Raw genomic sequence first — 14,518 nt, forward strand, 5'->3', positions numbered from 1 at the left:
CTCTCCATCCACCAAAGGGCTCTGGCCACTCCTCATCCCTCCTGGCCCTGCAATGGTGCTGAGAGCCCTCTTGTTTCTCCCCACGCCCCACCCAGGCCCCAGGACCCACAGGCCCCGTGCTCACACCGGAGGGTCGGGACCCAGGACCCACAGGGCCCGTGCTCACACTGGAGGGTCCGGGACCCAAGGACCCATAGGCCCCGTACTCACACTGGAGGGTCCGGGCCCCAGGACCCACAGGCCCCATGCTCACACTGGAGGGTCCGGGACCCAAGGACCCACAGGCCCCGTACTCACACTGGAGGGTCCGGGCCTCAGGACCCACAGGCCCCGTGCTCACACTGGAGGGTCCGGGCCCCAGGACCCACAGGGCCCGTGCTCACACTGGAGGGTCCGGGACCCAAGGACCCACAGGCCCCATACTCACACTGGAGGGTCCGGGCCCCAGGACCCACAGGCCCCGTGCTCACACTGGAGGGTCCGGGACCCAAGGACCCACAGGCCCCGTACTCACACTGGAGGGTCCGGGATTCCAAGACCCACAAGCCCGTGCTCACACTGGAGGGTCCGGGCCCAAGGACCCACAGGCCCCGTGCTCACACTGGAGGGTCCGGGGCCCCAGGACCCATAGGGCCCGTGCTCACACTGGAGGGTCCGGGGCCCCAAGACCCACAGGCCCTGTGCTCACACTGGAGGGTCCGGGATTCCAAGACCCACAGGCCCGTGCTCACACTGGAGGGTCCGGGCCCAAGGACCCACAGGCCCTGTGCTCACACTGGAGGGTCCGGGGCCCCAGGACCCATAGGGCCCGTGCTCACACTGGAGGGTCCGGGGCCCCAAGACCCACAGGCCCCGTGCTCACACTAGAGGGTCCGGGGCCCCAGGACCCACAGGCCCATGCTCACACTGGAGGGTCCGGGCCCCAGGACCCACAGGGCCCGTGCTCACACTGGAGGGTCCAGGGCACCCAGGACCCACAGACCCCGTGCTCACACTGGAGGGTCCGGGCCCAAGGACCCACAGGCCCCGTGCTGATGCTGGAGGTTCCAGGCCCAAGGACCCACAGGCCCCGTGCTGACACTGGAGGGTCCAGGGCACCCCAGGGTCGCTCCTCCAGCCCCACGGCTCTCGGTGTCACCACAGAGGCCATGCACCTGCCATAACAAAGTGCCACAAACAAGGTAATTCGAGCAATAAGAAACAACAGAAATTTACTTACTCCCCACAGGGGACACAGCCCTGTGACCAAGGATGCATGGGGGCCGCACAGGGGCAGCCTGCCCACGCGGAACCTGGCCCTGGGTCCAGGCCATGGTGAGGGAGGGGCCACATCCGGGCCTCCCCCACCACCACCACCACAGGGCTCCTTCACCCAGCAGGACCTCGGTCCCGGGGTGGCCTGGTGGTCAGGGCCAGTGCTGGGCCACAGGTGGGGGACCGTGTCCATGCGCTTGACAACACAGAGGCCACCGTGACGCTCCCAGGCCATGCTGAGTCGCTGGGGTGGCCCCACCACGGAGCCCCTGCGGCCCTCCCTGACCACTGGATGGAAATCAGCCCTGCAACAGCTCGCTTTACCCGTCCGCGTGGCTGGGCCGCGGGCGCCCAGGCATTCGGTGGAACATGACTCCGGTGTTTCCGGATGAGATGGGCATCTGACTCCGTGAACCGAGTAAAGCAGATGCCGGCCCGGCGTGGGTGGGCCTCGTCCGATCAGTCGGGGGTGCGAACAGAACATCAAGGCGGAGAGAGAATCTGCTGGTCCAGCTGGGACACGGGCCTGCTCGGCCTGGGGGCTCAGAGTGGAGCCCACGGCTGGCTCTCCTGGGTCTGCAGCTCGCCGCCCGCCGGTTGGGGACCTCGCGGCCTGCACCGGGTGACTGGTCCCTTAGAGCGACTTTTACATACACACACGTGTGTATCTGTCTGCTTCTCTGGAAAACACTTTTCTCTTCTGGGCTTCACAGCTCTTGGGACCACGTAAGTACTGAGACATCTCCTGCCTTCCCGAGACCTCACAGCCAAGCTAGGGCACAGCTGTGTGCCCAGGCCCTGGCACAGACCAAGGGTGCCGTTTAAGACCCACAGTCCGAAGAACTGGTGGGGTGCAGGGCGTTGCTTCCAGCTGACGGGAGAGTCGAGGCATGTTGCCTGGGGTCCCCTCGCTGGACAGCAATAGACCTGGGACCAAACCCGTGCTCCCGGCCCTCCACGGCGCCTCCCCGGGGGCACAGGGACCAAGGACCCTCTGAGGGCTCCCCTTGGCCTGCCTTATCTCGCCCTGCAGACACCAGGCAGGTATGAAACTCAAACGATGGAGGCGCATGTGGAAGGCACAGCACGTCTGATCAGATGAGGCCGGTAAATAGTACCAGGCTGGGAGCGGAGCTGGGGGCAGATCTCGTGCCGCCGGGCCTTGGGGCGTGCCAATAGATCACCCGGAGCGAGCTCCTGCGAGAGCAGGCGATGTGGGCTCCCCTGCCCGGCCAGCAAGGGGCACGAAAGCAGCTGTCCCGGCGTCCTGGCCTGGGGGGTGCGGCCGAGTCTCCCATGGTGGGGGCCCCTGGGCACAGGCCGTCACCAGCCAGGCACGGCGGTCGGGGCGGGAGGGGTGTCTGGCTCCAGGGCCTCGGGAAACCAAGCTGCAGGCAGGACCCCCAGTGCCCCCAGCCCTCCCCAGTGCTATCCCTAGAACAGGGGACAGTACACTGTGTCCCTTTACACACGAGGGTGGGAAGGGCTTTACGGGAACACGCCTGCCCGTCCATCCTCCACCCGGTCCACGGCTGCTTCCGCCCGGTGAGGCAGAGTCCAGCCCAGAGAGCCTCACATCTGCCGTCCGACCCTTTACACGGAGAGTCTGCTGCCCCAGCACGGAGATACGCACCCCGCACGGCCCCTCGCGACCTCTGCACACACCGTGCACCAACGCTGCGTTCCAGGCCCTGTGGCTTGCGTGGCTGCAGGGGGCCCCTCTGCTCCCACTGCCCCTCCCAGCCTGGTCCTCCCTGGACGCCCGGGGGCCCTGCAGCTTTGCCTGAGTGCTCAACAGAGACAGAGTTGGGGGATCTCTCTACACCCCCTCGGGCCGCCCCAGGACTGGCTGAAACCATCCAAACCCATCAGGGATCTGCCTACGCTTGGGCCCCTTGTCCTTCCTCGGGCCTCACCCCATCGGGGCTGCCACGTGTGCCAGCGCATCGGGAGCGGGCGGGGGGCGCTGAGCCCCGGCCAGGCTGCCACCTCCCGGCTGTGTGGCTTCGGGCGGGTTGTCTCCGTGCTCTGAGGTCACGTGCTCATCTGCAAATGTGGGGCAGCTCAGCACCTGCCAGCTGACACCCCCACACAGCAAGGAGCCCCAGCCCCAGCCCAGAGGGAACCCTGGGAAATGCTGGTCCCTTTGCCCCTGCTGCCCCCCTCTGACCTGAACACCAGCTCTGCCTGCTGGGGCGATATGGGGCTCAGCCAGTGCACCCCAGATCAGCAGCATGGGATCCATGCTTGGCCTTTTCCTCCTGGGACCCCAGAGCAGGACGTAGAGGGTGCAGGGGTGGGAAGCAGGGTGGGCTGGGTCAAGGGCAGGGTCAAGCAGGGGCTGGACTCTATGCTCCCCTCCCCTCCCACAGCCCCCACATCACCCCACCCCCACCTTCACCACCCCCACTCTGCCTCTGATTCCAAACCATGGGCTTTCCAAGGGCTGCACAGCTCTGGAACCGGAAGCCTGGAGGGCAGGGAGGGGCACTGACCCCTTATCTTGTCTGTGTTCAGGGCCTGGGAAACCAGTAGTTCCTCTCCTGCACCAGGGCCAGCGGCCTATCCACAGGGTTACTGCTATTTCTGCCAAAGGGGGGAGATAATTATAGCTCAGCTCTTGCCAGCTGGCCAAGCTCTGCCACCGAGGGGCCTGGGGCAGGGACGCCGGCCGGCCACAGACTGGCCCCACAGGCCGACCGGCGGCAGCTCCAGTCCGGAGCAGCTGCAAGAGGCCGGACAGGCCCAGGACTGCCTCTCCGGGGGGCCCAAGATCAGGCCAGCAGCACACTGGACCACTCCCACTGGACGATGCCACAGAGCCTGGCTTCACGGACCCAGGAGGGAGCCGGGTGAGGTCCCAGCTCAGGGCAATAGGGAGAAGCTCACTTCCCATTTGGGAATGAAGCTGCCAGAGCGGAGATTTGCAGCCAGAGATGTGGGCAGAGAACCTGGAACGGGCAGGCGGACGGGTGGGCAGGTGGGCAGGTGGATCGGCAGACAGGTAGGCAGGTGGGCAGGGGGGCAGGCGACAGACAGATGGACAGGCGGACAGGTGGATGGGTGGACACAGGCCAGGCAGAGCACACTGTGTGGCCCTGGACAAGGGCTGGGGGCTGTGCATCCCATTCACCTGGGACGTGGGCTTTCAGAGCTGAAATGGGCACATTCCCAAGCAAACCAGGGTGGTCAGTGGCCCCAGGAGACCCAGGCCCCTCTGAACCTCATGTCTTGTCTGAAAGTTGGGGGTGGTGGGTGTTCGCAGAGACACCGCCAGTCCCTGGCGCTCTGAGCCCTTCCTCAGCAGCCTGGCCTGACCCGAGGGCTCCTGGACGCCCGTGGGTGAGGTCGGGAACTTGGCTGGTTCCCACCACAAAGCTGGGGTGCAAGTCCCTACAACTCTCCCCTGGCGATGAGCCAAGCGCCATCCCTTCGAAAGCAGCCAGCGGCAAGGATTCTTGTCATTTCATGGGGGCTGGGGCCAGGACACCAGCGAGCCCTCCTCCAAGGCCCCGGGGTTCCTGCTGAGGGCAGGTCTACGCAGGTGCAGCCAGGTTGAGCCAGGAATGGAGTCTTACTCCAGTCACTTAGCCCAGGCCACAGCATTTGGTTATCCCCAGGGAACAGGCCCTTTTCTGAGCTCACTTGATCAGAAGGAATCTCTGCTCTGGCCCCCGGTGCACGTGGGTCACCCCTCCAACTCAGAGCACACCATGTATTGGGCACCTACTGCGTGCAGGCCCCTCCAGGAAGGTTAGTGCATTATCTCCATCTTTACGGCATGCTAGATGGTTGGCATAGACCTCCGCTCTACATGGGGGCCCGGAATTCGGGGTGAGTGGCCCACCTGGGTCTCCCTGTGGCCAAGGTCTAGGCCAGGGTCTACCCGCTCCCTTCTGCCTGGGGCTCTCAAGGCCAAGATCCCCCATTCTAGAGTACCCCCCGCACCCAGCAGACAGGCAGCCATCACCCTGACCTGCTGTTGCCCTCTGTGCAGAGATGTGGGGGGCTGTCTTCGGAGACGGCAGGACAGCTCCTGGTCCCTGTGCCCCCAGCTCCAGGCAGGTGCCTGGGCAAGCCCAATGAGCCAGCTGTCAGCCAGGAGGTGGCCCCCAGGGGTTCTCCTCTTGCTTAAGTCAGAAATGTGTGTCATCTGGGGAGCTGCCAGCCTGCTCCGGACTGTGAGTGCTGGGCTGTGGGCAGCCGGCCCTTCCTGGGGACCCCTGCCCACTGGCCCTCACTCCGCCCCCCAGCCTCCTGAGGGGAGGCCGGCGTGGGTGTGTCCATGGCCTCCTGTCCCCTTCTTCAGCTGGAAGAAGGTGTAGCGTGTGTCCTGTGGCCTCAGCAGTGCCCCCAACTTAATTCAGACAAGCTGCTCAGGGGAGGGGGAGGGCAAACACCACCCAAGGCCACCAAGCCCCGTGGTGACAGCTTCCTCCACGGCCAGGCTGTCCAGAGGCCACTGCCCCACCGTTGTAATGGAAACTTCTCAGCTGGCCTGTGAGCTGCGGCAGCTCCGGTTCCCACTCTGCTCAAGGCTCCGATCGCCAGCGCACTGGGGGCCGGACAGGTGGGCGAGTTCACCCAGGGGTGCAGCACCTGCAGGAGCCAGGTGGGCCGGGGCGGCGCGTGTGTGTGTGTGTGTGTGCACGTGCACGCACGGGTCGGGGGGGCTGGGGGGGCTGTGCCCGTGTGTGGTGTGTGAACGGTGGGGCTCACAGCTCCAGCCTCTGCAGGGCAAGGTCCCAACGTGGCTCGCCCACCTGCGCCAGCCCGGCGGCCCCTGGAGGAGCTGTCACCAGGACAGGTGGGCAGGACGACCCCGGGCGGTGGCTCTGCTCGATCAGGCTCCAGACGTGCCGGGTCAGGAGGAGACGCTCAGCCTCCCCAGGGCTGCAGGACTGCCGGCAAGCTCCTCCATCCCCCGAGCCCTGGGGTCCTGTGGACGAACAGGCACAGTGCAGGATGTGAGGGGTGACGGGGAGCGGTGTGGGTGCGAACTGGCTGTCGGCCCCATGGTCACAGCTGAGGAGGGCCCCCTCCCCGTGCAGGGCTGCACTATGTGGGGGTCTCAGAGGGACCCCTGGCGAGGATGGAGACGTACCAGCAGGCAGTGGGTGGCCGGTGGCACGAGCGTGGGCATCGGGGTGAGCGGGACACAGAGGCGTGGCCAGCCTGGCCCGGGTGGAGGTGAGAGCGATGGCAGGACAGGTGGCCCGGCTGTCGGAGGCGGTGAGCCGGGCGGGAGCTGGAGCTGGGGGGGGCCGTGGGGGGGTGCTGGGCTGCCAAGCTGGGCTGCAGAGGCTCAGCCTCCGTGGGCCAAACCCCATAGATGGTCAGGGCTCTTGTGGACGCACGGCCTTGGTCGGCCTGCGCTCCTAGGAAGGAGGGCAGGAGAGCCTGAGGCTCCCCGCTCGGCACTCCTGACCCACCACGCCTGGAGCAGGAGCTCTGGGGAGGCCTGGGGCAGCCCTGCGCCTCAGGCTGCCTTGGCCCCCCTCTGACCGGCAGGCCCAGCCAGGCAGGCCCCCACCCAGAGACAAGGCTGGGCAGGCTCGGGCTGCAGCGACCAGTGTCCCTACCCCCAGGGGAAGAGGGTGTCCCCTCAACAGAGGTGAGAGGCTGTTGACCGAGAAGCCCTGCCCTTGGGGCGTGTCCTCCACGGGTGGGGGGGTGGTGGTGACATTCCGCAGGCCCCAGGCCTGAGCTATTTTCCGCCCTTTATCACCCATCTGTCACAAGCAGCCTCCGAGTGGAGGGCACTCCTGTTACACTCTGTTGCTGCTGGAGGCCCCGAGGCCTCCCCGCTCCCATGCGGGGTCCTGCCCTCGGCCAGCGGGCCGGGGGGTGGAGGGGGGCACTGCCCGGCGGCTGGAGGGGGGCTGTGGAGGAGCCGGGGGCGGTACCAAGAGCCATCCTCGCCTCCTCCTGTGCGACGGGTGGGGAGACTGAGGCCCAGGACAGTCATGCTGTTGAGAAAGACGCTGAGCCATAGGGAGACAGAGCCCAGGACTCAAGCCAGTCCTGGGGGTAGGCAAAGGCCCCCACTTCCTCTCAGAGGAAATGACATTTAAGGGGAAGCTGGAGCCTGAGCAAGATGCAGAGATGGGGCAAAGGCAGGTGGGGCAGGGACGGTAGGTAGAGGGGAGGTGGGGTGGTGGGGAGGTGGATGGAGACCACCCGGCAGCAGACGAGGACCCAGGCAAAGGCACATGGCCAGAGAAGGCCTGGGGCTCCCGAGAGCCGCCTGGGGGGAGGGCACCGTCCTCACACGGGCACAGGGGCCCCAGGCTCTCTGCCCGAGCAAGGCCACTCTTCCCCTGAGCGACTGTCCCGGGCTCCCTCTGAGCCCCTGACACACATGGCCGTGCTTGCCCTCACCGAGCCCACGGAGGACGTTGCCACCGGGATCCCTATTTTCAGCTGAGTAGACTGAGGCACACAGAGCTTAGAGGCCTGTCCACGGTCATGCATGGTCACACAGGGTCCCTGCTGGAGCTGGTGGGACCCACTGGGCTGCCCGCACCAGAGCCACGGAGACACACACGAACACACACACACATACACACAGAGGCACATTTACACTCAGACACACTCACGCACATGGCATGCACCCACATGCTGGTGCGATCACACCCCCCACTCACACTCACAGGTGCTCCACGTGCATGAGCACACTCATGCCCATATGCACAAATAGCCATGCATACTCGCATGTGCGTGCACACGCATGGACACGCACACTAAGGTGTATGTGCAGCCGCCCTCACACATACACGCAGGCACACACAGACATGCTCGCACATATATGCACATGGACACACGCTCACAGGCACACACACGCACACTCATGCTCACACGTGTGCATCCACGCTCACGTGCACACACACACTTCGTGCTCACACGTGTGCATCCACGCTCACATGCACACACACGTGCTCGTGCTCACACGTGTGCATCCACGCTCACATGCACACACTCATGCTCGCACGCACACACGTGCTCGTGCTCACACGTGTGCATCCACGCTCACATGCATACACTCATGCTGGCACGCACACACACGCTCGTGCTCACATGTGTGCATCCACGCTTACATGCACACACTCACATGCTCTCGTGCTCACACGTGTGCATCCACGCTCACATGCACACACACACGCTCGTGCTCACACGTGTGCATCCACGCTCACATGCACACACTCATGCTCGCACGCACACATGCGCTCGTGCTCACACGTGTGCATCCACGCTCACATGCACACACACGCTCGTGCTCACACGTGTGCATCCACGCTCACGTGCACACACGCGCACACTCGTGCTCACACGTGTGCACACCCGATGCTGTCCCCAGTCCCGAGCGGTTCCTCACCTGAGAGGCCAGCAAGCCGCCCTCCCTGCCGTGTCCCCCTCGCTGGGCTCGAGGCTCCTTCCCTGACTCTATTTGCAGTAAAAACCTGATGCTGAGGAGGAGAAAACTGCTCCCTTTAGAAATAATTAAAGCCACCTGGCTGCGGAGCGCGGCTGTCATTACCAGGCTCTGCACAGCTCTGCTGTTGACGCCCGCCGGGGCTGAGGGCGCAGCCACCCCGTCATCTCCCCGGGGAAGACTGTACGGAGGCCCTGCTCAACCCTCTCAGGGGACCCTGACGGCACCATGCAGGGGACAGTGAGGACCCTCACCGTCAGCCCCACTCTCAGCGCTGGGTGCGGGGGGCATCCTTGGAGGACAGAGCCAGGGACGCTCCTCACAAAACCCAAACGTTCGCCATGGACAGAGGGGGCAGGGATGTCCGCAAAGGACCCCAGACCAGGGAGCCCTGGAGGAGCCTGGGGCTGGGGATGAGGACGGGCAGGTGACCCCCATGCCACCCCCAACGCCTCTCATTATCCAGGGGGAGGGGCAGAGACTGCCCTGGTGTCCGAGTGGCTGGGGAAGCCCTGGGCTCAATTTCTCCACATGTTCACTGAAGAGGGTGGGCCCATCACCGCCCCTCCCTCAGGGCCCTGGAAGGACTAATACTCAATGCCTGGCTTCACCTGCATGGTGCCTGGCGCGGTCTGCGCCCACAGCAGGACTGGGGGAGGTCTCAGAAGTCAGGAACCCTTCAAAGGCGAATGAGAACCCACCAAGAGGGGCCACGTCAGGGAGGACAGGCTCACGGGTGGACGTGGGGAGGCGCCACCTTACGCCTCGAAAGTAAGCAGGCTAAACCTGGGACAGGGCAGGACAGAGACACGGAGACAAGAGAGTCTGGGCGGGCCCCACCAGCTCCAGCCCCTCGCGGAGCTGGAGACCCTCTGGAGCAGCCTTCCCAGTCCCATGGAGCCCCAACCGTGCCCGGCCCTGGACCCCTTCCCTCACACCCCGGAGGCCCCCCAACATGACCTCAAAACATGCACATGACATAATAAAACGCACGCTTCCTGAGCACCCAGTACCGGAGGCTGGTTGTAAGTTACCGACGGCAGCCCCGTGGAATACGGCGCAACCGTGAGGGCTGACGATGGGGGACACTGGCCACCGGGGAGGGTGCAGGGAGCACTGTGCTGGGAGCACTGGAAGGAAAGCCCCGTCTGCTCATGGGCAGGGCAGACAGACGTCCCCTCCGTCTACTCCTACCAGTGCTGCTCGTACAATAAATAATGTCCCTGCTTCTTTTAGGACCATGTTCCAATAAATGAGGACTGCAGGGCGAGCCTTGAGCCCCAACTCCCGGCCAGAGAAGCGCCATCACACCAGGAAGAATGAAGAGGCCACTCCGGGCTCGCTGATGCCCAGGGCGGGGAGGGTAAGGCTGGGTCCTGGACAAGAGCCAACCCCGGGATCCCAAGGCCAAGTGCACCAGGGTCAGCCACCTGGGCCCCCCGCCGGGGGCAGGGAAGGGGGAGCTGAGACAGGAGGCACGGTCCCTGTCCTTGCCCGAGCTGTCCCGGCCCCAGGAACCCTGGGAGAGAAAATCACCGGGGTCGGGAGTTGGGGGTTGGTGGCTCTTTAAAGGCTTGGTCTGGCAGAGAGGGTTGGAGACCCCTGGAGGGGACACGGCATGCCCAAAGGTGCAAGGCCAGGGCCGAGGGCAGGGGTACAGCATGCAAGGGCAGGGAAAGTGAGCCAGGAGAGAGCGCAGGTGAGGCAGAGAAAGCAGGAGCCATGGGGGTGCTCCAGATGCTTCCCCAGCATGGTCACTTTGCAGCCCAGGGAGGAGGGCTTGTGAGTGGGGGAGGGTGGACAGAGGAGGGCCAGGCCAGGGCAGTGGGGACCGACTTCAGACCTGAGTCCACACCTAGCCTCTGTACTCACTTCCAGGCTGGTGGCAGGCCACAGGCCCAGGCGTCCCACCAAGTGGAGGGGACAGCCCTGAGCTGGGCCCAACCCCAGGACTAGGCGGGGCCCATGTCCCCCAGACGGCCAGCAGTAAGCTCTGTGCGACCAGAGCCTCCCAGCCAGGAGCCATTCAAAATGGGTGTACTCAGCTCAGAACGGCCTGTTGTCCCCAGTTTACAGGTGGGAACACTGAGGCTCAGAGCAGTCCCGCAACTCCACATTCCAAACAGCACGGTGGGAGGGCAGCCCCTGGGCGGGCACCTGTGTCCAGGCTCTGTCCCGCCGCAGCCCAGGTCTCATGCTCAGATCCCTCACCGTGTCCACAGGTGAGTGACAGAGGCCCACTATGTGACACAAGCCAGGCACTGACCCCGCACAGCCCTGGCTCAGGGCCCGGCCTCCTCCCCGGCGCCCGGGTGCAGAGGAGCCCTGGGGGCCCCGCGCTCCGGGATCCAGCGAGGTTTTGTGCGGGCAGCTCGGACAGGAAGACGGCCCTAGGTGGATAGCCACAGTTACTGATAGGATCATCATTATTGTTACAGATACCGTCGGGGTTGGGGGGCACGGTCCTGGGCGGCCATGAACACCGCCATCCATTGTGATGGCCCCGATGGCTCTGTTCCAGCCCCCACCACCCAGAGCAGCCCCGCAGTCAGGCCGCCAGGCTGGGGCAGCAGGTGGGGCAGGTCCACGGGGGTCTCCACGCCCCCCATCGGGTCCCCCACAGCGCGTCCCTCTGCAGAAACCCAGAGGAGGCAGCGGGGATCCTGGCCCGGGCACCGTGTCTCCTGCCCCCTGGGGGCTCACTTCTGCTCACTTCCCTCTGCCTCCCACCCCTGCCCCAGGAGGGCGACAGGAGGGGCCCCCCCTCCATCCTGAGGCGGAGCAGGCCGGGGTGCGGCAGCCACGGGGCCGAGCCACAGAGGACCTCGAGGCGTGTGCGGTTCCAGGAACCCCTGGAGGTGACCGTCCACTGTAAGAACGGAGCTCAGCAAGCAGGCGCAGGGCCAGGTGGGGCGGGGGGCCACATGTCCCAGGACCTCACAGAGGGCCATCTGGAGGGACCACAGCCATCTGTCCTGTCTGCACAGACAGAACCCCAATAAAACCCGGCCCACGGCTCAGGCTAGACAGAGTAACAGTCAACAAAACAGCCACTAGCAGGAAAAAAGCAGATCAGAGCTGCCCAAATTGCAACTGTCCTCTCGAGGGAAGGTCAGTGGGCAGTGTCCCCAGCGCCCACCCACCCTTCCCGCCAGCACTGGAAGCTTCCCGCTGCCCCTCAGCTCTCCCAACACCTGCGTCCCTCACTGCCCACCTCCCGAATTCTCCCAGCCCCAGCCGAGGTCCTGGGGTCCTCCTGCCCCAGAGACCCTCCCCGCCACCTGCCCTCTCCTCCCCTGGCCCCTTCACTCCCTGCCCATGGGACTGGCCCCTGTATCAGCTAGCTACGCCATGTAACAAATTACCACAGACTTAGAAGCTTCGAGCAGCCCACGTTTATTGTCACGGTGACCCCGTTGGTCAGGGGTCTAGGCACGGCCTAGCTGGTCCTCTGCTCAGGTCTCCCAGGGCAGCTCTCCAGGTGTGGGCCGGGGCGGCCTCTCAGCTGAGGCCTGGGGCCCTATTCCAAGCTCACAGAGCTGTTGCAGACTTTGTTTCCTTGCAGCTGTAGAACCCACAGCGGAGCACCTCCAAGACCAGGAGCAGACCCTCCCTCTTTTTTAAACAGCTTGCCTGATGAGGCCAGGCCCACCCAAGATAATCTCCCTTTTGATGGACTGAGTCAGCTGATTGGGGTTTGCCACTCAGTTGCAGAATCCCTCCCGTGTTACCTTCTTCTGTTGGGTAGAAGTCACAGCCCCACACTAAGGGGAGGGGATGACACTAGAGGGGTAGGAATCACGGGGGCATCTTAGATCCTGCCCACCACAGCCCCCAGGCAAGGTACTTCCTGAGACCTGCTGAGTGATGGGTAAAACTCCCACCCAGCACGTGTTAGCTCCTCCCTGGATGGCCCGCCCTAAACGTCCAGTCCAGGCCTCAACCCCTCTCCTGAGGCCCATGCCGCTCGCTAGGCTCCTCACACCTGCTCTTCGCACCCGTCCCTTCCGGGTCCAGCGCTCGCCCACAAGCACAGCTCTGCACTCCCCCAGGAGCTTCCCAGCCGCCCTGGAGACAGACACTCAGCGGGCCGGGAATCAAGGCCCAGGCAGTCCAGGGGGTGGCCTGGGGCCCCCCAGGGCCCTGTGGAGATGGGCAGGAGCGAGGGTCCTGCCCGGCCCTCTCCCAGTGCCAGCCCCTAGGGCCCTGCCCAGGGACCCCCGGCAGGCCCCTCCCCCAAGCCACCACGGGGTCACCACATCCACACTGCCACAGGCTCTGAGAGCAGCACCCAGCCTCTTGGGCTCCCCAAGTTCTGGCAGCCTGAGCCTGAAGCCGTGAGGCAGGGGGGACCCCTAGGTGGTGCTGGGGCCGCTGGCTGGCCAGGGGGGGCGTGGATCTCCCACTTGTGAAACGGGGTAGCTGCATCTGACTCGCCCGTCTCAGGGTGCTTTGCGGGGTGGGCGTGAGATGCGAGGTCCTGAGGGCACGGGGCAGGCTGAGGCAGCGTGAGCCCCCAGGCAGGGGGCCCTCCCTGCCCAAGCCCACCCTCGGTTCTCCTTCCCAGACATCGCCCGCAGGGAGCCCACCACCACCACCACCACCACCAGGGGTGAGTCTGACCGCTCGCCCCCACCCCCACATGCCGTGCCCAGGCCACCCCTGCCGCACACCCCCACCCCCAGTGGCTCCAGCAGGGCCCCCCCGCGCCCCGGCAAGGCCACTCCCTCAGCCTGGGTCCCTGACACACAGCATGGCCAGCAGCTCCCCTCTGCGGTCACTCCCCCTTACTCCTTCCCCAAGGGAGGGTGCCGGGGCACAGCCGATGGGAGGCCCTTTCACAAGGAAGCCACCCAACACTGGCAGAGGCCCCAGGCAGGCAGCGGGTGCCCCACGCCCCATGGGGACCATGGGGGGCACCCCAAGGACCCACTCCGAAGGAGCCCAGCCTCGGGGTGAGCCTCCCTCTGTCTGCGGCCTCCCCACCAGCCCCGCAGGGAGGAGGGAGCCCCACAGGGTCCTCATGGTGGGGCTGGGCCTGCGGGCAGGGGTTCATCCGGTCCCGCTCCGCCCCCAGCGCCCAGCTGGCCCGGGCCCCGAGGCGGCTCCCTGCTCCTGCAGCTGTCCGTGTGCATCCTGCTACTGCTCGTGCTGGGCCTGGTCTACGGCCGAGCCAAGCCCGTGGCGCTGGCCCTTGAGGACCTCCGGGCCCGGCTCCTGGTGCTCGCCCTGCGCCTGAGGCATACGGCCCTCACCTGCTGGCGGGGCCTCCTGCAGCGCTGATGGAGGCTGGCCGGACGCTCCCCTCCACGCCTGGGGCCCCGGCTGGCCGTGCAGGGCAGCAGCGGGGGAGCCCCAGGTCAGGTGGGAGGGCTTCCAGCCGAGCCCGCCGCCTGCAACAGGGCCCCTCTTGCCGCACATGTTAGGGTCCACCGTGAGGTTTTATTAGAAAGAGAATTCCACACAGGCCTCGGCCCTGAGAGCCCCCCAGGCCCTCCCTCACCCCGGTGGGAACTCTCCGTACCCTTGGGCCAGGCCTGGATGTGGCCACGCGGAGCCCCCTGAAGACAGGGACACCGGCCCTGTGTCCATGGGGCCCCTCGGGGTGAAACTGGCCTTTGCTACTTCAGGCTCGCAGGGCCTGGACTCTGAAACCCCGTTGAGACAGGCGGGTCTGGCTGTCGGGGTGGGGTCCTCCCTCCTGAAACTGCACACGGGGTGGGGGGCCTGGCATCTCCCCTTGTTTGTGGTGTTGGGATGCCAACCTCTGAGCCCAGGTCTGACTGCTCCCCGGGGCCCCAAGGCCTCAGGGACCCTCTCGTGCCCCGGGGG

The 14,518-nt window shown here is 65.7% G+C and overlaps 1 protein-coding gene across 1 annotated transcript; it reads left to right on the plus strand.

Moving 5' to 3' along the window:
* The first annotated feature begins 9,938 nt into the window (after positions 1-9,938).
* Positions 9,939-13,969, plus strand: CUNH14orf180 (chromosome unknown C14orf180 homolog). Its single transcript, XM_045901830.2, has 4 exons — positions 9,939-10,049; positions 11,428-11,557; positions 13,254-13,298; positions 13,764-13,969. The coding sequence occupies exons 1-4, from the start codon at positions 9,939-9,941 to the stop codon at positions 13,967-13,969; spliced, it is 492 nt and encodes a 163-aa protein (XP_045757786.1).
* The last annotated feature ends 549 nt before the right edge of the window (positions 13,970-14,518 follow it).

This window comes from Mirounga angustirostris, unplaced genomic scaffold (assembly GCF_029215605.1).
Source record: "Mirounga angustirostris isolate CCGP_5_RB_7025 unplaced genomic scaffold, mMirAng1.0.hap1 SCAF_9, whole genome shotgun sequence".
NCBI classification, from domain to species: Eukaryota; Metazoa; Chordata; class Mammalia; order Carnivora; family Phocidae; genus Mirounga; species Mirounga angustirostris.

What these genes read in the sequence shown, in the direction of transcription:
- CUNH14orf180 (XM_045901830.2), top strand. Translation starts at nt 9,939, where the DNA reads ATGAGGACTGCAGGGCGAGCCTTGAGCCCCAACTCCCGGCCAGAGAAG. An exon ending in TGATGCCCAGGGCGGGGAGG is followed by an intron (nt 10,050 to 11,427) that starts GTAAGGCTGGGT and finishes CCCCTGCCCCAG; the next exon opens with GAGGGCGACAGGAGGGGCCC. An exon ending in CACCACCACCACCACCAGGG is followed by an intron (nt 13,299 to 13,763) that starts GTGAGTCTGACC and finishes CTCCGCCCCCAG; the next exon opens with CGCCCAGCTGGCCCGGGCCC.